The following is a 27,399-nucleotide window of genomic DNA, read 5'->3' as shown; positions in this document are numbered from 1 at the left end:
AAAAAATCTGATATTTGTTGAGAAGAGTCAATAGTACATAGAAAAAAAAAAGTATATGAACATTTGTATTTATGCAGTACATTTATTTTTGTACGAATGCATTACATATAAGTGACATCTTGCTTGTCCAATTACTGTACATTTCATATTTCCTCTGTTACCACAAATACACAAAAAATGGTTGAATGGTTGATTCAAATTGTATTGCAATTAGAGGTCATTTGCCAATTTAGCAGACATTACAAACAATGTCAATGTCAGATATTTATGGAATATACATGCGTGTATACCAATTTTTCATAACTGAATGGATCGTTTTGAATGTGATGGCTTACACGATGAAAAATGATTGAGAAGTTGTGAAGAGTTTGACAGTTTAAGTGAGAATCGGCTCATCAGTTTTGATCAACAAGCCATATGCAATTAGTTGTTGTGCAAACTGCAGACAATTGTACTTACTGTTTGCACACATGTGCCAAAGCATTTGCAATTTGCTCAAATCAATAAGAAATTCCAATCTGATGTGAACAAGAAGCTAATTGTTCAGAGATCTGAACTTATTGTTTCGGGAAAAAAAAGTTTCATTCGAGAATTGAGCCAAAGCAATTGAGAAAAACTGTAATTAGACAGGCCAAAATCGACCTGTTCTTTGGAGAGCTCCTGAGAGAGGAGCTGTACAAATATATTGAGATGGTTTTTGGGCCTTACACTGCAAATATATATTCTTAAGGACATCAAGACTTAAAATAAAACTCCAGAAAGGTGTAAAATATGTGACCTTTAAAGGATTAGTTCACTTCCAGAATAAAAATTTCCTGTTAATTTACTCACCCAATGTCATGTTTTTATTCTGGAAGTGAACTAATCCTTTAAGTGGAAAACTAAATGGCAGTAAGCGGTAGCTGACAGTATTGTGTCTCATAACATCCAAAATGCAATGGATTTGATGAGTCATCAATACATAGCCAAAACAGACATTGGATGGCTTGTTTGGTGCAAAGATAGTATTACATTCGGAGCATCAGGTGTGTTCGCATGATATTTAGCTTGATTTGCAACATTTAAGATCATGCAAAGGATAAATAAATTTTTTAAAAATGTTATGATTGTTTTATTTACATTCAAGAATATTGTTACTTTTGATTTATCTTTTCAAAGCAGAACATAAGGGCTTGTGTTTTCATATAAACAGTAACCAGTGGGCCCTCGGTGCGCTGATTTTTTTTCCTTTTTTTTTTCTACAGTGTATTACTGATACAGAAGTACAGTTGGTTAATATTATCAAAACCTCAAGATAACTTGCTATTTCCACAATTGCCAGTCTGTTTATGGAAGCTTATTTTTGCCATGGAATAGAAAATACAAAAGGTAATTCCGAGAAAAAAATAATTTTGAGATATAATAAACTCACAATTGTGAGATATAAACTAAGAATTGTGGAATATACATTTGCAGTTCTGAGAAGAAAAGTCATATTGTGAGATAAAATCACAATTGCGAGAAAAAAAGTAACAATTACCTTTAACGGTGGGGTAAGCGATTTTTCAAAAACGCTTTAGAAAACTGATTCAGGACGAGTAGCAAAACAAACGTGTAGCCAATCAGCAGTAAGGGGCGTGTCTACTCTTGATGTGGAGGAGAGAGCGTTCAGTGCACAGGACGGACATTAGCCGAGCCGAGCGACAGAAAGATAGAGATAGCGGATAAAAAAACAAAAGAGGAAGACGTCTGCGGAACAAAAGAAGGCTTAAGGCAAGAAGTAGGACCCGTGTAAATATCGGATCAGCTTTCCAGCGCTGGAGAGAACTCGAGGAGCGGAAGGTCTGCAATCGGACACAGAGGTTGCTTTGTTTCTTCTCGATAGGTGAGTAACACCGTGTCTGCGCCGCAACAGCTAAAGTCTGTCTAGTACACTGGATGCGACAAAGCGACCATTGAAAAACATTTTAAATTTGTGTCAATACGTAATGAATAGAACGCAGCAGCAGTTTTCTGTCGGGATTTGTCGTGTCATGTATATATATCTATGGTGTAGACAGCATCACTGATTATAATGAGTTCTATAGTATTTTGTCGCACCACGCGACTCGTGTCTGGTGTAGACACAGTGTAACGTTGGTTTTGCTTTGTTTCACAGAACTAATCGTTGCCTGGGTTGCGTACATATGTGTGGGGCGGAGCTATCAAAATAGGGGCGAGACCCTTTTGGGGAAGGGGCATGTTAGTTTTGGTGATTTCAAATGTCAAAATTGGCTACCAGAAATCACTTATCCCACCTTTAATATATACAGTATATATTTTTTAATTCTGTGGCAAAAAAAAACAAAAACAGAATTATGAGATAAACTCAGACTTCTGAGAAAAAAGTCAAAATTGCGTGACAAATTCAGAATTCAGAGTAAAAAAGTCATAATTGTTAGACTGAATTCTGAATTCTGAATTAAAAAGTCGCAAATACCATATTAATTTATTTCTATTTCTCGTGTCTGGTGTAGACACAGTGTAACGTTGGTTTTGCTTTGTTTCACAGAACTAATCGTTGCCTGGGTTGCGTACATATGTGTGGGGCGGAGCTATCAAAATAGGGGCGAGACCCTTTTGGGGTAGGGGCATGTTTGTTTTGGTGATTTCAAATGTCAAAATTGGCTACCAGAAATCACTTATCCCACCTTTAATATATACAGTATATATTTTTTAATTCTGTGGCAAAAAAAAACAAAAACAGAATTATGAGATAAACTCAGACTTCCGAGAAAAAAGTCAAAATTGCGTGACAAATTCAGAATTCAGAGTAAAAAAGTCATAATTGTTAGACTGAATTCTGAAAAAAAGTCTGAATTCTGAATTAAAAAGTCGCAAATACCATATTAATTGATTTCTATTTTTTATTCTGTGGCAAAATAAGCTTTCATACCTGTTGGTGCAGGTACACTTAAAAATGGTGTAGAAAGTTGCTAGTAAATTTCACTATTAATTACAAAGACACGGCAACTAACATTGAATTAAATATGAAATTTGGAAGCAGAAAAGTGACATGGCATTTTCTTGTAAAACCTACTCTATTAATCTTTGATTAATTTACAGCTTCAAAAAATGTTAACAGTGTATGTTGTCAATATTAATTATGCAATACTGTTTAAGGTCCAAATGGCAAATCTGAGTCTGAGACTGGAATTCAGATGAGGAAAAGGTGGGTTTTTGCATAAATATGTATAATGTTTAGATGATACTAAACAGAGTTAGCTTTCTATTTATCTGAAAATGTTGCAAATGGCCAGTTCCTGGTACGTAACGAGCCTTGTTTTGATTTCCACCTGTTGCTTACTTCACTGCTATCCATCACTCAGGTGTCTTCAGGAAAATGATGATCCTCTGTCCTCTGTTCTCTGTCGTGACTCTGTCGGGATATTGGCGATGAGGAAAGATTTCATGGTTAGTTGAGTGTGCGGTATCATAACGTTACATCACTTGTTCAGATGGAAGATTAGACTGGAAGTTTGTCATTGTTCTCTGGCTGGAGGATCAGCAGCTCTCGGGGGTGCTGGGACCCAGCAGACAATGCTGTTGATAAAGCCACAGAGGGCACAGCTGTAAGCTCAGCAGGTTTAGAGTAGTTGGGACAGTAGTAGGAGGCGCTGTGACCTGTCTGCGTGCAGTAGTCAACACAGTTGCTCTGCTACAACTAATTCACAACAAGTCTTTCCAGTCCCACTTGTTGACATCTGTTGAAAGTGATTCTTTGAAAATGCAATTCATTAACTCAGTATTGATCAGGCGTAATGTTGGCACAATGTCTGTCCCTATATAGAGGGAATTTGGAAACATTTTATTTTGAGGGCGAATCTGCAGAATGGATTTAAATGGAGCTGAGAATACTGCAGTTTTATCTGTACCACAAATATTTATTCAATCACAGAAGGGGTGGCATTTTTATATAGATTTTTGTAAATGACAAAATCTCTAATCACAGTCAAAGCATTTCTTCAGAGGTGGGTTTTATTATTGTGTTGTAAATATTTCATTAGATGAGCATTTGTTCAGCAGTGCAAAGTCTAGCTATTTGCCAGTGCTTAGTATTAGCATAATCTGTTTTATGTTTTTATGATTTTATCTGAGAAAATGATTTACAAAAGTATGTTACTTCAGTTTTATTTTCATAAATGGCTGCAAAATATTTAATCCATGAGCATAGAACCATAATAATTAACCAAAGTATTTAATAAATGTGCACAGAACCAAAATAATTAACCAACATATTTAATAAATGAGCACAGAAGGAGTGAGATTTTTATATGGATTTTTATAAATGACAAAATCTGTAATCACTTGTAAAAAAAAATAAAAAATTTATTCAGAGGTGGGTTTTGTTGTTGTGCATTTTTGTGATGTAAATATTTCATTAATATTAGATGAGGGTTTGTTCAGCAGTGCAAAGTCTGTTTGCCAATGCTTAGTATTAGCTTATCTGTTTTATATTTTCATGAGCTTATCTGAGAAAATGATTTACAATAGTAAATGTTACTTCAGTAATGCATTCATAAATAGCTGCAAAATATTTCATAAATGGGTGGGATTTTTATAAATGACAAAATATCTGATCACATGTAAAAACAGTCAAAGCATTTCTTCAGAGGTGGGTTTTGTTGTTGCACGTTTTGCATTGTAAAATATTTTGTTAATCTAGATGAGGGGTTGAGACTGTTCAGCAGTGCAATGTCTGTTTGCCAATGCTTAGTAGTATTAGTCTGTTTTATGTTTTTATGAGCTTATCTAAGAAAATGATTTTGATTAAATGTAAGCATTATAATTAGTACCTTACAATGTTTCTATTAAATTGTTATCATGTTAAATACAAATTCAGATATTAAAATATTTGATGACATGACATCCGTACGCTTCTTGACTAAAAAGATATAATCTGTAGTTAATAGATTACAGTAACATTAGGCTGCTTTTAGCCTTACCCTGGAGATGGTTCACTCTCCGGCTATGAATCTTAAGTAAGTGAATAATTAAATTAGCATTATAATATTATGTATCGGCGATCTCACAGGCTGACGATACGACGATATGAGCATATCGCCCAACACTATTAGGGACCGTTAGTGAAAGAAATATAAATTATATTTTACTAGGGTTGTACGATAAATCGCATGCGATATTTAACGCGCATCTTATCAGTAAAGCCGGTTCTGTAATCAGCGGTAAATCTCCATCACCTGCGTGCTTTCACATTGAGCAGCATTAACTACACCGAGCCGTTGTGCACTGACGAGCTGCGCCAAACCACGTTCATCAGTGAACAACGGCTCTGTGTAGTTAATGCTGCTCAATGTGAAAGCCCGCAGGTGATGGAGATTTACCCCTGATTAAAGAACCGGCTTTCTGACATTAAATATCGCATGCGATTTATCGTGCAGCCCTATATTTTACTCTCTCTAACATTTTTGCCACATTCATTTAGTTAGCTTAAAGGGATAGTTCACCTAAAAATGACAAAACATTCTGTCATTAAGACTCACCCTCAAGTTGTTCCAAACCTGTATGAGTTTCTTTCTTCTGTTGAGCACAAAAGAAGATAATTTGAAGAATGTTGGAAACCAAACAGTTGCTCATAGCAAATTGACTTCCGGAAAAAAAGTCAATGGCTACCAGCAACTGTTTAATTGCCATCAATCTTCAAAATATCTTCTTTTGTGTTGAACATTATCATTCAGGTTTGGAACAACATGAGGGTGAGTAAATTATGCCGGAATTGTAAATTTTGGGTGAACCATGCCTTTAAGGTGTTTTTTAAAAACAATGCAATGATGAGTAAGTACAATGGTGAGTAAGTGCAGTGGTGGGTAAGGGACATTTAAATTAGTCTGAACAAATCTGATTTTATATTTGCTACTTATCACATCATTTGCTTGCAATATTGATGATGTAACTTCCAGTATAGTTTACAGTGTAAGCAATGCAACAAAAATAGAACACTCCCATAATAATCAAAAAAGCGAAGACACTGTAAATAAGAGATTCTTTGTGCAGTGTAGACACATTCGTGGATTATAATATGATTATCTTAGCTTTGGTAGTAGCCTGTGATATTGCTTTATGCTTCAAACCCTGAATGCCCTTTAACACCTCAGGGCAATGGCACACTGTCGCGGGCAGCTTCCCAGTGCTCAGGCCATGTATAGCTCAAGCACTCACCCCTACTCGTGGAAAAACACATGCTCACTCACAATAACACACCCTCACACTCCGATATAAATAACTCCTCATGTTTAGGTCTTTGCAAACAGGAGTGAGACCCGTCCGACGTCAGCATGAGAAGCGTGCACTGGCAGCGTCTTGCAGCATTCTCTCTCACTTCTGCTTCCTAGTCAGTGTGACATAGACGCTTTTGCTTCTGATCTTGGTAGAAGTAGACTGCTGCTTTAAGGAAGTGTGTGGACACTATCTCTTCCACAGATCCTGTTTGTAGCTTGTTAGTCTTTTTGATTTTAGTTAAATTATATTTAACGCTTCAGGTTGATCTTTGATTGTTTTTCATCTTTAGCTTTAGTAGCGGACTCTTTTTATGCGCTAGCTGAAAGATCAGTATTTCCGGACCTGCATCATTGAAGCTCTTGTGGTCTTAAGTGCTGTTTGATTTTCTCGAAGTTTCAAAGTCCCTCCCCAGGGTCTGTGAATGATGCAAGACTTCTGGGGAGAGGTCGTGAATCTAAGGACCACCAGAGGAGCTACGAGATTCTTGGTATGTTTTTGGGCTCACTCTTGTGTATCTAATGACCTTATGCAGTTTTTCTTGAGCTTGGTGCATGATTCAGATTCTGCATATCTCATTGAATATGCTTTGGCTTGGTGTTAGTTTTTGCTTGGTGTGTTTGGTTTCAAAATATTGCCTGAACACAGTATAGTGTATTTAGTATGAAATTTAATTGACATGAGTGACATTTGATGGCGTTTCATTGAAAAGAGGCAAGTCCACATTGTACCCTTTGCTGCGTTTTGCCCTTTGGGGTGATATCTGATGCCACGCAACTCAGGAATGCTTGGACAGAGGCCCGTGGTGGGACAGGGCCACCTTGTTTTTTTTTTTTTAATACATGTGACTCTGTGAATGTACTGGAAGAGAACATACTCATCTCACATCTCATTGCATATAGTCTTGCTGCAATGCTGCATATATGCATATAGCTAGAAATGTATGTGTGTATGCATTTATATCTATAAATATATATTTGAGCTGTCAAACAATTAATCGCATCTGAAATAAAAGTTTGTGTTTAGATAATATGTGTTTGTGTACTGTGTATATTTATGTATATATAAATACACACACACACATACACATGTATACACATGTATATATTAAAAAAAAATTGTGTGTGTGTATATATATATATATATATATATAATTATAATTTAGATGTAAATATGAATATTTTATATATAAATATAATTTTTTCCTTAAATATATACGTGTGTGTGTGTAATTATATATAAACATAATAAATATACACAGTACACACATATATTATGTAAACACAAACTTTTTTGATGAGATTAATTGAAATTAGTCATTTGACAGTATAATGTATATAGATGCATACAGATATGTATATAATGTATAGATTAGGGGTGCAACGGTTCTCGGTAAAAAATCGAACCGTACCGTTCTCCATACACGGTTCGGCATACACTAGGACCGCGGTTCAACTTAAATCTGACAATGCATCTGTAATATGGTTTGTTAGAGTTCAGCTAATGCATGTTTCTGTTGATGGATACAAATTCTGGCTTCCCAATACATTACAACAAGAGCGATGAGAGAGAGAAAAAAACAATACGTGGACAAACCAGTCACTCTTTGTTCAATGCGAGTGCTGTATGTTGGAATAACTGTTATGTATGCCATCATCACGTGTTGATAGCGCAGGTGAGACCTGAACAGCACACGTTGCTATCTGTGTTTAAACTAAACTCATTTAAGCCTTGCCAGTTTAAATATTAAAGTGCCAGAAGACATGAACTCGCGCGTGCAGTGAGAAGATCTGTGTGGTCACTCATCCGAAGCGCGTGAACCCGCGTCTCAGAACGCGCGCAAATATTAAGCTCTCTGTGAAGTATTGTGTTTGAATGGACAAATTCACACAAAAATGATGTCAGTATCCTAGCAGACATAGCTGGCTGAATGTACAGTATTGGAGCACTGGATCAGTGCGTTCTCTTAAAGTGACAGCACTTTCTTAATGTTAATCAAACAGCAACAACATGGAAATCTCTCACTGCTTTTGATTGAATAACTTTTGTAACTTTAATAAGGATTAATCTAATTTATACAGTCAAATATGCAATGTTATTTTACATTTAATTTATTCAATTTCTGTAAAACTATGTTAGACCTAGGGCTGTGACGGTATGGGATTTTTCTTAACGCGGTGAAGACGCAACAAATCACCGCGGTTAATCGCAACCCCGTTTGGCGGTTAATCGCCCCCCCCCTCCCCCTCCCGCCGCGGAAATATAATGATTTAAGAACGCATGCAGCTTGTAAATGAACATGGAAATGAATAATAATAAAGCAGTCTTCTATATTATTAAAACAGCAAATTATATTAAAAATAATAATAAAATTACATTTATTTCAACTTTGTTTTTTGATATCTTTTGAGTTTAATAGGAATTATGGAACAGTTTTTAATCAATTAACAGTAAATTATCATTAATATTATTTAACTTAATAAGGCTACATTTATAACAACATTTTTTAAAGTGGAACATAAAAGTGTTTGAATCTGATTTGGGTTTTTCAAAGTGCAACATAAGGGAACATCAGGAACATCATTGTTAAACTACTGGGCCGCTTAAGTGAATCGGCAAGTCCTGCTGCTTTATTTAAAAAAAAAAAAAAAAAAGTGCTGTGATGTCGGTGAAGACCTCAACATCGCGGTCGGCATCTAATTACCGCGGTAACGCGGTTATCGTCACAGCCCTAGTTAGACCTACCTAAAAAAAACTGAAAAGCACTGTTTATTTTATTTGTATCTTTTTTCACTGTTTATTTATTTGTGCTGTTGCTTGTAGTTAGATTATTTGTTCTTATTTTCTTTATTTTTATTTGACAATAGTTTTTTCCCTAAATATAGCACATACCGAACCGTACCGAAACGTGACTCTAAAACCGTGATACAAACCGAACTGCGAGTAAGTTGAACCATTGCACCCCTAGTATAGATGGATACATAGATATGAAATTGATGTTACTTTTTAAAATTCAGTTAGATTTGCACCTAATTTGTGGTAATAATAACATTTGAAATGGGAAAAATGCTAAAATTAGAAAATTGCAACATAGAATTGTTTTCACTAGTGTTCACAGACCACACTGTATAAATTTTAATACATTTTCAAGTCACTTTAGGTAGCCGAAATAGTAAATATGTGACCCTGGACCACAAAACCAGTCATAAGGGTCAATTTTTTGAAATTGAGATTTATACATCATCTGAAAGCTGAATAAATAAGCTTTCCATTGATGTATGGTTTGTTAGGATAGGACAATATTTGAAAATCTGGAATCTGAGGGTGCAAAAAAATCAAAATACTGAGAAAATCGCCTTTAAAGTTGTCCAAATTAAGTTCTTAACAATGCATATTACTAATCAAAAATTAAGTTTTGATATATTTATGGTAGGAAATTTACAAAATATCTTCATGGATAGGGTTGGGTATCGTTTGAATTTGATCGATTCCGATTCCGGTTCTGATTCTGCTTATCGATTCCTAATTCCGATTCCAATAAGATTAAAATAAAAATTAAACAAATTTTAAGTCAAATATTTAGATGATCAAAAAAATACCACAGAAAAAAACAACTAGACTAATATAAATTTCAAACATTAAATTGTTGTAAACAATGTACTTTATTGTTGTAAAGTAAACTAATTAATTAGCAATAGCATAAATAAATAAAACTGAACAAATGTCAGGTACAGAAATTGAAATCAAAAGTTTAAAAACACTGTATAGTTTTCATTAATAAAATATTGATTAATCCTCATTAAATTTACAAAAGATATTCAGTCAGTTAATGATTTTCTTTTGTTCTTTTGATTAACATTAATGATAGGCAGCACGTTTATTAGACGGCTGTCTCTTTAACACCGAACACACACAGATCTAAAAATAAAATCTGTTTACGTTCACTTAAGACAAAAAATGGCTGTGTTTATAATGATATACCAACATATTTTGTGCATACTGGTCGATAAATGTGAAAGAGAAGTCAGTTCTGGCCCGGAACAACCTTTGTGGAAATGCACGGAACAGTTCGAGAACGGACACAGGTCGGGAACCTGCATCGGGACCACTATTCTCTGTGCTCGCCCTTCAGATGTGTGCGCTGCATGCAAACAGTGTGCAAGTTCTTTCCATTCCTGCACTTAAATAGTTTAAAATCACATTAAAATGCGAATGCAGGAATCGTTAAGTGGAAACAAAATGCACGTGTCTTATCGAATACCCATTTTTTGGAAATTTAGACTGGTTCTCGATCCTACTTGTTAGTTGCATGATCTTTACTTAATATCCTAATGATTTGTGGCATAAAAGAAAAATTTATCATTTTGACCCATACAATGTTTTTTTGGCTATTGCTAAAAAATATACCCAAGCGACTTAAGACTGGTTTTGTGGTCCAGGGTCACATGTAGATTTCATGTCACCTTTATTTATATAATGCTTTATACAGCAGAGATTTCAAAGCAGCTTCACAGTGTTAAACAGGAAAGTAACAGAATCAGCTATGCAAACTTCATCAATAAGGCAAATCCCAATTATGCTACAAAGCAACTCTAAAAAGACAATAGTGCCATTATTCAGCTCCACTCAGTTCAATGTTGGTTCAGTTCAGTTCAATTCAATAACTGTGTAAAGTACCACTGTTCCATTGTGTAAACATCCACAGTGTCCACAGTACAGTCAAATCAATATTACTGAATATTAAGCTCTCAGAATAGAGGTGAATTGATGGTTCAGTAGGGCTGGGCGATATGGCCAAAAAAATCTTGATTATTTTTTGGCTGATATGCGATATACGGCATGTATCTCGGTATTCTCTATATTTTATATATATATATATATATATATATATATATATATATATTCCTTTAACATCCTGCCAAAATTTGTCCAATAAAAAATGTTTATATTAAAGGCAATGAAAACAAATATAGTGAAAGTAGGCTATGCTAACCATTATGTGCAAAAAAAGGGGCTAAAATCACATTACATTGTAACATTGTAACATTACAATCTAAAAACAAAAATAACGCTTTTTAAGGCAGAAGTTTAATTCACTAAACTAAAAATGAAAGTAAATAAACAAGAGCACAGATTAATTGCATTTTATTTTTGATTACCCCATTACAGACATCTGCTATCAATAAATACACTTATTGTAGGTTTAAAATTCTACATATGAAACAATTATTGCACTCCTATTCTATTGCGCTCCGTCTGTTTGGCGTGCATGCACGCGGCAGTGCTCGTTCACTGAAGTCTGTGAAGTTTAGTGGAGAATCGCATGCAAAAGGCTCCTGACAGCAAAATGGAAATATTTCCATTACTTTCTAACATTCACAGATGGAGAATACTTGTGAAATGTAAGTATCAAACTACTGTATATCGATATAGGCTGTATTATTGATAATACCATATTGTCTATTAAAAAATATATCATACAAACTCGATATACCGCCCAGCCCTGTATCAGGTTCAGTACTTGTAATAACTTGCTTAGGAAATAATGTTTGAAAAAAAAAAAAAAATTCTGGATGCCTATGTGGACATTCTGCAGGTGTACATTCTTGAAAATCTTGTCATGATGTTTTCTAAGAGCTGTTCCGCTTACAGGTATTTTAAGGTAACCTCACGAAATGTTTCATGACGTGTGGCAGCCCTGGCACTACTGTACTACACTTTCTCATCATGATGGCCAACATATTATGCAATATCGGTTAGTTATGGCTTGATTTATTTTTACACTGTGCTCCTTTTGAGTGAGCTCAGAAAAATGTGGTCTGAAATAGTTTCAGGGGTAAGAATAGCTGTAAATGTGATCTGACTATGGTTACATCATCCTTGTCATGCAGCTGCCCAGAGGGCATACTTGTGTCTATTGTTTGTTTTATAGTTCTAAGCAGGAATGTGCAATTATAGTCGAATAGTCATCCAACAGCCAACCAGTCGATTAGTAAGGTTGATTAATTTATCTAAATTATTCTTAGAAATTTAGTTTAGATATGCTTTAACATACTGACATCGTTCTGTGCTTTAATTTTTAGACCGTTTGCATAGATTTCTTTCTTGGAAAAAGTCATAAAATGAAAAGTCACCATATGTATTTTCTTAATGCATGATAATAATATTATTGTTCATCGACTACAGGCTTACATTCATTAATTTTAAGCAATTTTTTGTTTTTAGGTGATTTGTTCCTATTAGACAGTCCAGATTGGTTAACTAGTTGTTTATATGGTTTTGAAAAGTTACATTTATTTATTTTTTTAAGTGGTGTCAAAGGAATGGAAGAGGTTACATTGTTTTCTCACAGATCTATGCAGTGTTCTGTTTGGAGACTTGGCCCGTGCATTAGCAGTGGTAGGGAATTGTGGGAATTGGGTTATTGTCTGGGAAACTTAAACAAATATGCAGTAGAGGGACTCAGGCATAGTCCTGAGAATACCCTGGGTCACATCTGGGAAAATGTCACATTATCACCGTCTCTAATACACCAGCTCCTTCTACAGCGACCACCAAATTGTTCTCACTGACATGCAGAGATCTCTTGGGAAATTCAGGACAACGTTAACTGGTGCGTTCTCTTGTGTCCCAAGTGCACTCTAGCATGCAAGTGGAAAATGTTCCTCATTTCACAATAATCATGGTGCCCATAGATTGTGGCTTGGTCCCGATAATGGAGGACGTGGAGTTAACTTTGTTTGGGCCCAATTAAAGCTCATTGTCTTTGTATAAAAGTGAGTGAGCAGCATATAACAATTAGTCACTCGTTTATATTGTCTCCAAATGGGACTCACTCAACCTATTAAACCGAAGTGGTTGGAAAATATCGTGCAGTAGACATATTATAGACTGGAAGTGGACATCTGCAGCATGCATTTAAAGAAGTATAGTCTAAGCCATGTCTTAGACAAAATTATACATTATTGAAGTGTCCTGTGTCCTAGATCCTCATGACGGAGCATCGATAAGCAAGGATATAGAAACCATTATCATTTAAGGGGGCACATGTCCTCCTCACTTTATAGTATATAATTATTATTTTTCAAAGACTCTTGCTTTAATGTTTCCCCACTGCTTTTCAGATCCTGCTTCCCTGCACACAAGACAGGTGCCAAAAGACAGCAGCTGTTAGATGATAATAGATTTTTAAAGCACATCTTATTTTAGAGACGTGCTATTATGGGCACAGGTTAAAAAAATACTAGATTTTTTAAACTTCCTGAAGAAGTTTTGAATGGTGACTGATGGCAATACATCATATTTTCATATTTAAATGTAAGTGTCCAATAACTGATAAGCAGAAACCTTTTTCAGCTTTTTTGATACAATAATAAGTACATGATCATTACAATAAATCATAAAAAGGAATGCACAAATGAAGATTAAATGTGATTATTATTAATATTGCTATGAGAACTACTACTGTTATGTTATATATTATATTATCATTCATTATATTCATCACTGAGTATGTTTACATGGACATAAGTAATCTAATTATTTACCGTATTCTGAATAAGACAATATTATGATTAAGGTGTTTACATGAGTTTCTTTTAGAATATTCCTTTCAGGTTCCCGCTTTACATGTTATAGTTACATAGATCGATTAATGGCAGACGCCATCCAACGTTCCCTCCAGAATTTCACGTATCAACATACAGTTCGTCTTTGGTACTATACAGTTTTGGGTGTTTCATTTTTAATTTTACGAAAGCTTCAAGTGCAGTTAATTATATATCATGCTATACGTGCAAACAGACGACGACGGATAAAAATGTGCCTTCTTGCTTGAAGCCATGCTCTTTTGTTTGCTGTTAAATGGTTGACCACTGTTGTGTGTGTATCCTGTTGCAAAATGCGGCGAAAAGTCATACACAACGGTAATAGTGTGATTATGGTGTGTACATGTCTATACTGCACTTCAATATGCGACTAAAATAGGAATACTCCACATGTCATAATTAGATTTGTGTTTACTTCGAGTGTGACTTTAGCCGGATTAAGGTAATCAAAAATCTCTGTTTACATGGTAGATTCTTAATCAGAGTATTGTCTTAATCGTGTTAATATCGGATTATTGTTGTCCATGTAAACGTACTCGTTGTAATGGGCTGTCTAATGGTTGAGCTAAAGTTATTTAATTTGGCTACAGTTACAGGATGAGTTATAGTTCATGCAAAGTTTAATATTTTAGGTTAGAGGTTTGTTCCGATTAGCAATATTAGTGGTTATCATTGCCTGAGCAAGAATCACTATTTATCTTTATATTTTTGTGGATATGCAGTTTGTATTTTGGTTCTGAGCTACTATGTTCATGTTGGCTGAGGTAGTAGTGTTGTTCGAGTTTTGGTTCATTTGACACAAAATGAACTCTTAGTTGTTTATTCTGTGACCTGTTTACTTCAGTTTTGTGCCAAGGAGCGCATTGTCAAAAACAAAAGTCTGAAGCCCACTTATGGTATAAACTCTTGCACAATTCTCAATTATAGCCAGAAGAAGCAGTAACTGGAATGGCACCCTCTTGTGTTGCCAGGGATTGTTTGTTTACTCTGGTGTGACATAAATGTATCCTTCTTTATCTCTCTCTATTCAGGGCAATGATGAGGAAGCTGTTGTTGATCAGGGGAAAACCAGCTCTACCATCCACACAAACTTTGAAAAAGAGGAACTTGAAAGTAAGCCACTTCCTTCGTTCACATAACCCTGACTTTTATTTACCCCTCATAATCATATGCCTTGTTTTTTTGTGTGTGTGCTGTTTTATCCTCAAGCATACCATCTGGTGTTTTGGCACATGGAGGTGTACAGTAAATGTCTGCTGTTGTTTTCATTCATTACTTTGGGTGTGTTTTAAAGCACAATGATTAAAACCATCCCTCCGCCTCAAGCTCATTTCACTCTCTGGCTGAGTTCATTGAGGTTTTTGACCTTAAACTGCCCCCCTTCCTCTCTGAGGGCTCTCCCGTGGGTCAGCGGTATGTTTCCTTCTGCATGTGTTCTGGAAGCTTGTGCGTGTTGGAAAGGAGGCACTAGGTGTCTGGTAACAGTGCTTTGCCAGAAGAGTAAGGCAAGAAATGTCTCGAACTCACAAGAACTCATTCTTAAAGTGACTTGTGCCTAGTGTGAGGGGACATCTGACCTACATCTTACAATTATGGCATTCATAGTCTGTGAAGTGATTCCCTTGCTAGCATGAGATTTGCACAGACTTTAGCCAAAGTAAATGGCATATTTATTTTGGCATGAATGGAAACAAAGCTGTGAGTAGTGGTTGACCGATATGTACTGATATATATGTAAATAATTCAAATTAGACAATTACTTACATCAGACAAACTCCTATTCATGATAAAAATCATTAAAAAGTTAAAACCTAAATATTTAATATTTGTAATGCTGATAAAAATATATATTACTTATGTAATGTATTTAATGTTTAATATTATACAAATTTAATATTTATATTTTTAGGTATTAAATTAATTTTAAGGTATTATGTATTTATATATTCACTTACACTACCATACAAAAGTTTGGGTGGTAAGATTTTATTAATGGTTTTGAAAGAAGTCACTTATGGTCACCAAGGCTGGGCTTATTTAATTAAAGATGCAGTAAAAAGGGTAACATAATATATATTTATTTATTTACATTTTTTATTATTTAAAATAACTGTTTTCATTTTTTTAATTTCTGTTTCTAATTTAAATGGAATTTATTCCTGTGATGGCAAAGCTGAATTTTCAGCAGCCATTACACCAGTCATATGATTCTTCAGAAATCATTCTAATATGCTGATTTGCTGCTCAAATTTTTTTATTATCATTAGTGTTGAAACAGTTGTCCTGCTTAATATTTTTGTGTAAACAATGATACATTTTTTTTTCCAAATATCTTTTTCAAGATGAATGAAAAGTTGAAATAGAAATCATTGAATTGACACTAAGGTACTCAAAACTAATTAGAATTACTTGTTCTTCTGTCCCTCACAGCCTTATTTTCATTTGTGTTCTTGCCTGGAGAAAAATGGCATCTACTCTCAGACTAAGGTCCATTAGAAAGTTCATTCTGTTTCACAACATCTTGTTTAAGCACTGATTTAAGCTTCAGGAACCGCGCCATACAGGTTTAATATAATTCTGATATGATTGTAATGTATTAAAGAGGGAACCTGTCAAAAGTAGCATGTACAGTTTGTGCCGCTGCGCTGGCCTCCCGCTTGCTTTAATAGCATTAAGATGGATTAGACAACAGCTCAGGATCTAATTAATTAAACTGTGCCTGCTCAGGTCATGCATTTGGTACCACCAGCATTAACTGCATGCTCAATTCCTGACGTAAAACACTATCTTGCTAAACATTCTTGTTTGTCCTCTTTCACTTTCTCTTTGACAACTGACATCATTTTAAGGGAAGTCACAGGAAGCCCTATGCCCTATTCGGTATAATAATGAAGCATATTTCTCAAATAGAATCGGTTGCATTTACTGGAGATATATATTCAGTGGAATCTTTAAAGGGATAGTTCACCTTAAAAATGAAAAATCTGTAATTTCCTCAATCTTATATCATTTCATGACTGGCTTACTTTTGAGCCTGATGTTTAAAGGGATAGTTCACCCAAAAATGAAAATTCTGTCATCATTTACTCCAAGTTGGTAAACAAACTATTGATGGTAGCCATTGACTTCCATAGTATGGAAAAAAAATACTAGGGCTGGGCGGTATATCGAGTTTGTACAGTACGATATATCGATATATTTTTTATAAACGATATGGTATGAGGCAATACCACCTATATCGATATACAGTAGTTGGATACGAGCACATCTGCAAAAATAGCGGAGGACATAGTGTGAGCTGCTGCGGGGAAAGTGCATAATCCAGTTTATCCTAAATATGAGACATGCTTATATTTAGGGCTTTTAAATAACTCATAAGATATAGTTAACACATAGTTTAAAGTGGCTTGCCCAGCGAGATGCTCTGACAGATACATGTGCTGCTGACAGAGACGCTACTTGTTTAATGTGTTTGAGATGTGCTGTTTTCTCAGCGCATAACTTACATTTCACAGGTATATTCTCCATCTTTAAGTGTTAGAGAGTCATAGAAATATTTATATTTTGCTGTCAGGAGAGCATGAGCCTTCTGCATGTGACTTTCTGCTAAACTTCACAGACTTCAGGGAGCGAGCGCCACAGAATATGAGCGCAATAATTATGAAAAATATACATTTTATAAAAAATATTATAAAATATATATTTTGCTAAAATATTTGTAGCTGAACAATAAATGTGCCATATGTAGAATTTTAAACCTACAAGTATTTTATGATAGCAGTAAACTGTAAATTGACTATTGTAATGGGGTAATCAAAATATAATTAAATTAATCTGTGCTTTTGTTTTTATTTCTTTTCATTTTTAGTTTAGTGAATTTAACTTCTGCTTTAAAAAACATTGTTTTTAGATTGTAATGTTACAATGTAATGTGACTTTAGCCCCTTTTTTTGCACTTAATAGCCCATAGCCTACTTGGTCACTTTCACTATATTTGTTTTCATTGTCTTTAATATAAACATTGTTTCATTGGACAACAATGAGCAGAAACAGACAGACAGGCAGATTTTCAAAGCAGTATTTTTTGTGAATGGTTTTAAATTTTGGTCTGTTCCTCACACAAAGCTATCATGCAGCTTCAGAACACTTTGAATATAGCACAATGTTTCCCACAGACTTACACTCTGTGTGGCGGCACTTCCCCTGGGGGAAATATATACGTATATAATGTAAATATAAAACAGCAGACGGGCTTATTGAAAGTGCAAATTCACTCTCTTTACTCACTTTAAGAGCGGCAGAAACAGCGGTTTCCCCGGTAACGGCTGTAATCAAAACAGCGCTGCGCTCATGAATGCTACTTTATCAGGCATTATAGGAAAGATTAAGTGAAAATGATATCAAAACTTTTCTGAAGACAATCGGTTCCCTTCAAAAAAGATACATTTATATTAAAACACCCGTGCCGCGTTTTGATTTTGAAATGTGCAGTGCTCATGTTTATTCAAACGAAGTCAAAGCATTTTGGAAAATCTATTTGTGGCGTTCAGTGTTGATATTGTGGCGGGCCGCCACAAGTAAGTGAACGTATGGGAAACCCTGGAATGGACTACTTTCATTTACTTTTTTTGGAGCTTGACAGATTTAAATTACCCATTTAATTTCATTGTATGGATGGACCAGCATGAGCATTCTGCCTAAAATCTACCTTTGTGAGAAAATGAAGACAGACTTTTCCTTTTTCTTTTTTTTTTTTTTTAAATATTGCTTAAAGTTATAGAACTCAGTTAGGATTCTTTTGTTATCTTTGTTCATGCCTTTCTGTTAGACATGAATAATGATCTTATCGTAACAGACATAGATAACTTAGTCATGTCATTTTAGTGCCAGTTTTAACTCCACAGCTTTATGCACTTTGATATCTTTATAATTTTCTTGTTTTTCCTGTGCCTTGGCTGATAGTTGTAATTAGTAAGGACCAGGATGGGTTTCACAGACATGCAGCTCTGCATAGGGCTGTTGTTTTGTAGCTGGTGTTTAGGGGAGTGTTGAGATAATATGGGAGGAAGCTTTAGTATTGGTCGACTCACCTCCACCCCCCCCATTCCTTATTGCTCACAATGTGTTGCTTTGTATCCGCACTGCTTAAAGATTGAAGCACAAGAGATAAGTTCTTTGCTGTTTTTGTGATGCAATTTCATCTCCTCTGTGTGTCTGAAAAAATTGCAAGATGTTTCAACAGCTGTTGTGACTGACAAAGTGTGTACTTGGCTCTCAGCCTCCCTTGCATTCTCTACGCAGACAAGCGTGTGAAATTGGTGTAGACACAGCAGGCGTTTACAGACCACACATGCGTTCGCACACGTCCCACCCTCACACTACAAGCCAGCTGAATGAAGTTAGCTTTAAATTGCTTGGTATTTTCTTTCCTGGTTCACATCATTCCCAGAAGTCTACCTTCAACACAATAACTCAAGCATGGGTGGCAGATTGAACTTTTAAGCTTTCCTAAAAGCACACCAGAGAGAGTTAAGATGTTATTTAGGCATATATATAAACACATATACTGTATATGTGTTTGTTGAAAGCAAGCCGGATTTCTTGAACAGTTTGTTCACAGTGTCAGATTGTTTTTTGTGGAGTTTAAGAGGGTTGTTCAGCAGAAGTTTGGAATATTAGTACTGGAACATAAGAGCACTTGTGTCACTTTTTGCTCTAGGAGTTTTGTAAAACCATGTAAAATCTGCTTCCATGATGCTAGAGTGTTCTGGGTGGATATGTCGATACCATGTTGATTCTTCAATATTGTATATTTCCTTAACAATTTCTACCCATTATACCAATGTTGAGTAGCACTCATTTAGTGTTTTATTTCTAAGTTATTTAGACAAAATAGTATGCCTTTACACACACCAATAAGATTTTAAACATGTTCTTAGTATTAGTGGATGGCGCATTTTATTTTTCAGTTCATGTCTGTCAACATCATTTTTCTTTTTGTGCATTGAAATGTGGCTCAGGAAATGCTTAGTCCTGAGATAGACAGTTCAGACAATTAATAATTCATCTTGTGTGTCTGGAACACTGTTTGTATGTTGTATTTGATCTCTTCCTTTTCTTGTCTATAATGCACTTCAAAAGGTCTTCCTCTTACATGCAGTGCAGGACCGTGTAATAAAGCCTCTCTCTTTACAGGTCACAGGGCAGTTTACGTGGGCGTACATGTTCCTTTAGGAAGACAAAGCAGGCGTAGACATCGCCACCGTGGTCACAAGCACCATCGGAAAAGGAAGGACAGAGGGTCCGAGCGAGAGGATGGGAGAGAATCGCCAGTGTACGGTAAGAATAACTGTCTAAAATGTCTGTATGTGACTAATTTTCATAAATAAATGGTAATAATTTCCTGTTTTGCTTTAAGTATCTTGACTCATTGGCTTTGTTTTTCTCTCTCATGGCTGCAGACACTCCCTCACAGAGGGTCCAGTTTATCCTCGGCACTGAGGATGATGATGAGGAGCATATTCCACATGACCTCTTCACTGAGCTCGATGAGCTGTCCTTCCGCGACGGACAGGCTTATGAGTGGAAGGAGACGGCCAGGTGAGGAAACAACATGAAGCCTGAGAATGTTCATGTGTGTAGTGGGTGTTTTTGTGTGTACGCTATACTATATATATTGCCACAAATGATTACTTAGCTGACAAAAATGGAGTGATTTAACATCGACACTGAATTAATTAAAAAAATACAGAATGTTATTAAATACATCATGGAATGTTGCAATAAATAAAAGTACAATGTAAGCATGAATAAATAAAGTGTGAAACACTTTCATTAGGCTTATATTTATTGATTTAAAATATTTAATTATGTATTTAGTTATTTTGTGATAATATTGATTTGTTTTATGTTGTCTGATTTATTTTATTTCAAGGTGTTTTTCATTTCGCATTACATGAGTTTTCTCATTTGAAGGCATATTTCAAGTCACGTCCTTTTTTAATGTTACATAACAAAATAAACTGTAAATTGTTCTTAAATTTAATTGTACTTTTATTTATTAACATTCCATGGTGGATTTAATAATTTCATTTTCATATGTATTTAATTAATTTAGTGCATGAAACCACTCCATAATAAAGGACCATTTTGACATTATTTGCATTAACTGATTAAAAGAACAAAAGTGTACCAGTTCCAAAATGTTGTCAGTGGATAATGTGTATTTTTGTTATTTGGTATTTTTTGTTTGAGTATGAATGTGATGTAAAACGCATTTAAATTCAGAAATTTTATGTTTGTCTAATTTGCTAACATTTTAAATGTTATATTATATTTTAGATGTCCTATTACATTAACCAGTGGCCACCCTGTTCTCTAGACACGGACTTCCTCTTTTGTCCTGAAAACATATTGGTATACATTGGCCCCAAAAAGTAATTGGACACATTGTAAAATGTCTGAATGTCATTACATTTGATAACAAAATATCAAACCATGTGGCATCTGCTGACAACATAATGCTAGACATTGTATAAAAACAATTTTTGTAGCCATATTCACAATTACTTAACTAAACCAGCTGGTTTCATGAATTTTATGTGTGATGTTTCCCTGTGTGATTTCCTCTCAAGGTGTAGTTCATCATATAAACTATGGAAAACCTGAATGTTTGACCACCAGAACGTGTCCGAATACTTGTTTTAATACTTGGTCAACCTCAAATCCTATTTGGTGCAGGTGGTTGAAGTTTGAGGAGGATGTAGAGGATGGAGGAGAGCGCTGGAGTAAACCCTACGTAGCCACGCTTTCCCTGCACAGCCTGTTTGAGTTACGGAGCTGCATTCTCAATGGCACAGTCATGCTGGACATGAGAGCAAACACCATTGAGGAGATAGCAGGTAATGTTTGGCTGTTAGATAAACCCTGATATCTCAGCATGAACAAAATGAACGTCTGAAAAATGTATGTCTCCACCTGTTCCCAGACATGGTAATAGACAACATGGTGGCTTCTGAGCAGTTGGATGAGAGTTTGAGGGAGAAGGTGCGGAATGCCATGCTGAAGAGACATCACCACCAGAATGAGAAGAAACTCAGCAATCGCATCCCGCTCGTACGCTCCTTCGCCGACATAGGCAAGAAACATTCAGACCCGCACTTGCTTGAGAGGAATGGTGAGAGCTTTTGCTGTGCTTGACTTTTTCTTTCTAATATTTACTCAAAAGATCACTTTTGAATAACATTCCATTAAAACCACCACTTATTGGTCCTCTGTTCCCACTCAAAAACAAGAAATGAAGGAAAGTAGGAGTGCATAAGGTCCTTGAGTCTGTGGCCAGCAGTTATTAAAGACCTCTGGCAGGGAGTATATGTGAATAGATGCTCCATTCCTTTCAGCGCTAAAAGCAACATTTGACGATGCTTCATTGACTGATTTCAATTAATCTCTGTGTGCTGTGTTAGTTGAATTTTCTGTCTTTACTCACAACACAGCATCCTCAAGGAAGAGCTAAATGGTGTTGATATTGCGTGCATAAGGCCTGTTTCACACCATACGCATAAGCATAGCGTGAACCTGCTGCATAACAGAACAGTTTTTGAACGAAGTCTCTTTTGCTCCACCAAGTCTGCATTTATTTGCTCAAAAATAGAGTGAAACAGTAATATTGTGAAATAAGATTAGGTTTTAAGAATGTTTTGATGAATAGAAAGTTCAAAAGAACTACATTTATTTGAAATAGAAATCATTTGTAACATAAATATCTTAAATAAATGATTGAATGCATCCTTGCTAATTTTCAATTCTTTAAAGGGGTCAAGAAATGAGAAATCAACTTTTACTTGAGCTTTTGATATATAAGAGATCATCGTAATAAAAGAATATCCTGTAAGTTTCAGAACTGAATAAGTCCTTGTTACTGAAATAAAAGCTTTTATTGACACCAGGCCCAGCAAACGCCAGCTCCTGGAATGTGCCTACCTATGATGTAATAGATAGGTTAAACACCGCCTCCACAGAAGAACATCAACGCCTAATTCTGTAGCCCCGCCCACTGATTCGCGCATGACATAATAGGGAACTAAGCAACCAAGCAATAAACATACCGTTGAAGATCGCAAAATATTGTGCAGTGCCTGGTTGTGGAAGAACTCAGTCGCTGCATAATCTTCTTTCGGATTCAAATATTAGGAATGTGTAGTTGAACTTTTTTTTTTAATGAAGTTTCAGCTCACGTGAGTAAAACATTGAGCGTCTGTTCACTCCATTTTACCGCGGATTCCTTTGTAAACAAGACACTGGTCGACACTGGATTTGCAGAGAGACTGAGATTAAAAAGCAATGTTGTGCAGTCTATGTTGGATCTGGCAGGAATGGCGCAGCACACTTATGTGAGTAAAAAAATAACAACAAAGTCGAAACAAAGTCACAGAAGGCTCCAACTATGAAGGACGCAGCTTGTTAAACAGACACACAGAAAGTTAGTTTACTATGCAAAACTATTATCCAATCATAGCAGTGGGCGTTTACTTCCAAATCTTCAATACGGCACGCCCATAAAAACCGGCCCATGATCCAGCCTCAAAACCAGGGTAGAAAATTGTCTATTATTACATATTGATTTTGATGTTTTTGAATGTAAAAACCATGCAAACGTCATAAGTGGACCTCTGACAACAGTATAAAATAATACAAAAAGCCAGTTCATGACTCCTTTAAAATAATGATCCCAAATTTTTGAACTGATTAATCTATGTTGATTGGAACTCTCAGACCTCAAAATCTATCGTTAAACTGCTCGAATCATCTGGATTCAGACAGATTTACAGATGAACAGAAAGTGCTGCATGTTTAGGTCACTGCATGTGTAACTTTCTTCAAACCAAGCAAAACATTTTTCTGTATATCGCACTGTTGTATTTTGCTTCATAGAAAAATGTGTATAGAAAAAGAATGTGTTGATTAAACATGTTTACTGAGCATTTTCAACATGTTTTCTGCTTGGTTCAGAGGTTGTTGTGTTACAAAAATAGGCTCCATTCAGAAACCTCTGTGAAACAGGCTTAACCCTGATTCTTAAAGTTGAATGAGGGTTCTGTGATGGTTTACAACCAAAAACAAGCTAGCAACATTAATTAAAAATGTTAACGATCAGTGTGTGATGGTCATGTCTTTGGGTGTTGAATCATGTGACTGATTTGCGCTGTCCGTTCTTGCCACCATCTCACCTCCTCACTTCATTCTAACACTCCCAGCTCTCTCATCTCAACATATTTGCTTTTATTTTATTCGTCAATGTTGTTTTATTCCATCTGCAGTTTGTTTACTTTCTTTTCCTCTCTTCGTACTTTTCCCTCATCCTTTTTGACCTCCTTCTCTGGTTCATCAGGGGAGGGTCTCTCAGCCTCCCGTCTGTCCCTCCTTAGACGTGCCTCCTCCACCTCCACTCCCCCCAGATCGCGCTGTCCCTCCAGAGAGTCCCGCGGTTCCCGTTCCTCCATCATTCTCAACCAGCTTCTGCCGAGTGCCAATTCCTCCCCCAATGCCTCCCCTTCCGTCACCCCTCAAAACACGCCCCCCACTGCCCACCACGCTTCATCATCTCTCCGCTCCCCAGGACCCTCTCAGCAGGGACCCGAGCTGCTGGTGGCACGGGGATGGAGAGAGGACATTCCAGAGGTCGTGGTGTTCCCACCCGAGGAGGAGGAGGAGGAACTGCAGTCATGGTTTTCCACCACTCAGGAAGAGCAGGTGGCGCATGACCCGGCCAGGCTGGCACAGCTCTTGCCCCTACCGCAGTCAGGCAAATATCCAGCCCATCAGCATGATGTGTCACCTGCATGATACATTTGCTCAGCCTCTCACTCTTTATATTTGTCACGAGTGTTTGAGCCAAGGAAACAGTCACTAATTACATTATTTATTTATTTATTTTTAAATAGACATAATGCTCTACATCGTGTCCTAATTAGCGATGGGCATTTTGAGTACATTATTTTAGATGATGGCACATACACTACTGTTCAAACGTTTGCAGTCAGTACGATTTTTTTGAAGAAATTAATACTTTGAATTCAGCAAGGCTACATTAAATTGATCAAATGTGACATTAAAGACTTTTTAAATTTTACAAAAAAAAATTGTACTTCAAAAAATTGCTGTTCTTTTGGACTTCCTATTCATCAAAGAATCCTAAAAAAAAGTATCACAGTTTCCTAAAAAATTATTTCTGAAGGATCTTCAGAGACACTGCATACTGGAATAATTTAAATTCTAATAATATTTCACAATATTACTGTTTTTACTGCATTTAATCAAATAAGTGCAGCCTTGGTGAACATAAGAGACTTCTTTCAAACACTTTACAAAATCTTTCTGACCCCCAAACATTTTTATTTATTTTTTAATTTTTTTATATTTACAATTTAAAAACCTGGAGTTATACATGAAAAAATATTTGAATAAATAGAAAAATAACACATCCTAAACAATCTGGTTATGCATGCTAGTTTCAATGCAGTACCTCCAACATTGTCTGTCACATTCTCTCCTGTCTCTTTCCCAAACCTGTCTTTCACACACTGCCCTGTCACCCTGAACAGTATTTGAATGTCTTCTTGTGTCACACAGTGTCCCCACTTGTTTTGTTTTTTTTTGAGTTTCGCCATGACCAATCCATCAGATGTTTCCATGAGAGCTTAACTGTCCATATGAGACATTTCGACTTGGCACTGTTTTATCCTTCCTTGAGAATACACATGTACACAGAACATCCAAAACATACGTAGCATCTGCAGTGCTCATACTGTGGTTCAGATATTGGTGTGTTCTTTTAGATATTTTGTAATGATCTAGGGGCTTTTTTTAGAATGTTTATTATTTAGCTGTTGCTGTTTATTATTTAGCTGTTGCCATAATCACTGCCAATTTATACAGTGACCTCAAAAAGTATTTAAATTAGCATCTCTAGCATTAGATACAAAATACATGATCACACAAATTATGCTTTAAAAGTGTTCAAGCTTATGGGTACTTCATTTTGATTTAAAATTTTACTGTCTTGGTTTGCTAAAGGTCTACAGCTTGCTGCTGTAGCTATTGGGGCACATGCACACCAGAAACCAGGTCAATAAAATAAATCACCACAAATAAAGCACACTGAATGGTGGTAGTACCTCACAGGTGCTAATAAATTGTCATGTTAAGGAGCAGAAAGCTGCTTGTGATGCTTTATGTCATCAGCCTCTTGGAATACAAGAAGTGTAAACTGAGCCTGTTGAAATGGGAGTGGGTGATGTCATAGGGTCGCTCTATGTTGTACTTTGCTGCGTTCACGTTGGCAGGGCATGCAGCTTGCATGCTTGCAAACCTGACCAGGCTCTAGTGGCTGACATTAAACAATTGCAATGACTGATTTGTCTGTTCCGTGTGTTTACAGGGAAGACCATAGAAGGAGGGTCTTTTTGCTCCCTTTATTTTTAAGTTTGTTAGACGTCAAGAAGCAGGCTCAGATAGCAGGAGAGCTTGTTTCCATGAAATGTCATCTCAGGCCTAAACAGTTTTACAGTGCCTCTTTAAGGATATTGGGAAATGGTTTTTGATCGCTGTGCTCTGTGAAGCTAAAATCCTCACGCAGAAGCCAGGAACAGTTTGTTATACCTCAGTTAATGGTTTAACTTTAATGCTCTCTTCAAATGAACACATCCTGTCATTCCATAAAAAGGTCTATCCAACAAATCCTCTGGGAATATCACTTTCTAAATGTTTAAAATTCAACCTTACAGCATAGCGTCCATGAATGTACACACTGTAGTGTGATGTTATCCAGAGAGCATGTGACCTACACAATGAGTGTGCAGTTAACCTTCCCTTGAGTCACAAACGTACATCTAACCACTGCCTTCCTCTACCACTTTCGTCTTTTCTCATCCCAACAGGCCTTCTTGCGTCCCCCCAGTCGGCCCCGGGGAACCTGGAGAACAGTAAACCCAGTGAAAGCCGTATGAACGTATTCCCTGGCAGCAGGGAAAACAGCACTGTGGACTTTAGCAGGGTGAGCTCCCTCTACATCATATCCTATTGTAAATATTGTTGATGGCTATCACTTAAAGGAATAGGTCCACAAAAAGGACATTTGTGTCATAATTTTCTCATTAATTTATCTTTCTTGGCCTCGGAACACAATAGAGATCTTAGACATGTGAACAAGGATGCTGTTTTTTCATACAAATAAAGTAAACAGTTACCAGGGACTGTTAAGCTACAAAAATGAAGAAAAACACCATTCAAGTTTTTATATTACACCATATCAAAGTGATCCATGTGATTAAAATGATTGCCAAATGATCATGGGACCCTACATTGTTTGAGGTTCATCTACCGTTTGCCCAGTGCTTCATAGTAGGACAGCTTGTTAAATAATTGTGGAATAAGAAAGTTTGCTTTACCTTTTTAAAAATTAATTTAAAATTAATTTTATTGTGCATGATGCTTGGTGTAATTTGAAACACTTTTTGGACTTTCAAGGTGAGAGGTT

The 27,399-nt window shown here is 36.0% G+C and overlaps 1 protein-coding gene across 6 annotated transcripts in view; it reads left to right on the top strand.

Moving 5' to 3' along the window:
- Positions 1 to 27,399, top strand: part of LOC107686077 (sodium bicarbonate cotransporter 3-like) — a 50,956-nt gene that overhangs the window by 2,531 nt on the left and 21,026 nt on the right. For 3 of the 6 annotated variants that reach the window (XM_016482949.1, XM_016482942.1, XM_016482934.1), the window contains exons 1-7: positions 6,384 to 6,745; positions 14,894 to 14,975; positions 20,058 to 20,201; positions 20,324 to 20,462; positions 21,603 to 21,763; positions 21,850 to 22,038; positions 26,801 to 26,916. In XM_016482949.1, the coding sequence (XP_016338435.1) occupies positions 6,680 to 6,745; positions 14,894 to 14,975; positions 20,058 to 20,201; positions 20,324 to 20,462; positions 21,603 to 21,763; positions 21,850 to 22,038; positions 26,801 to 26,916 (897 nt within the window). In that variant the 5' untranslated portion in view covers positions 6,384 to 6,679. Of the gene's footprint in view, positions 1 to 6,383; positions 6,746 to 14,893; positions 14,976 to 20,057; positions 20,202 to 20,323; positions 20,463 to 21,602; positions 21,764 to 21,849; positions 22,039 to 26,800; positions 26,917 to 27,399 lie in introns of those variants that run through there. The other 3 variants (XM_016482928.1, XM_016482916.1, XM_016482921.1) reach the window with 2 other exon arrangements.

This window comes from Sinocyclocheilus anshuiensis, unplaced genomic scaffold, assembly GCF_001515605.1.
Source record: "Sinocyclocheilus anshuiensis isolate Anshui unplaced genomic scaffold, SAMN03320099.WGS_v1.1 scaffold389, whole genome shotgun sequence".
In the NCBI taxonomy this organism is placed as follows: Eukaryota; Metazoa; Chordata; class Actinopteri; order Cypriniformes; family Cyprinidae; genus Sinocyclocheilus; species Sinocyclocheilus anshuiensis.
Note: the sequence above shows the minus strand (reverse complement) of the source record. Positions and strands in the feature narration are given on the sequence as shown.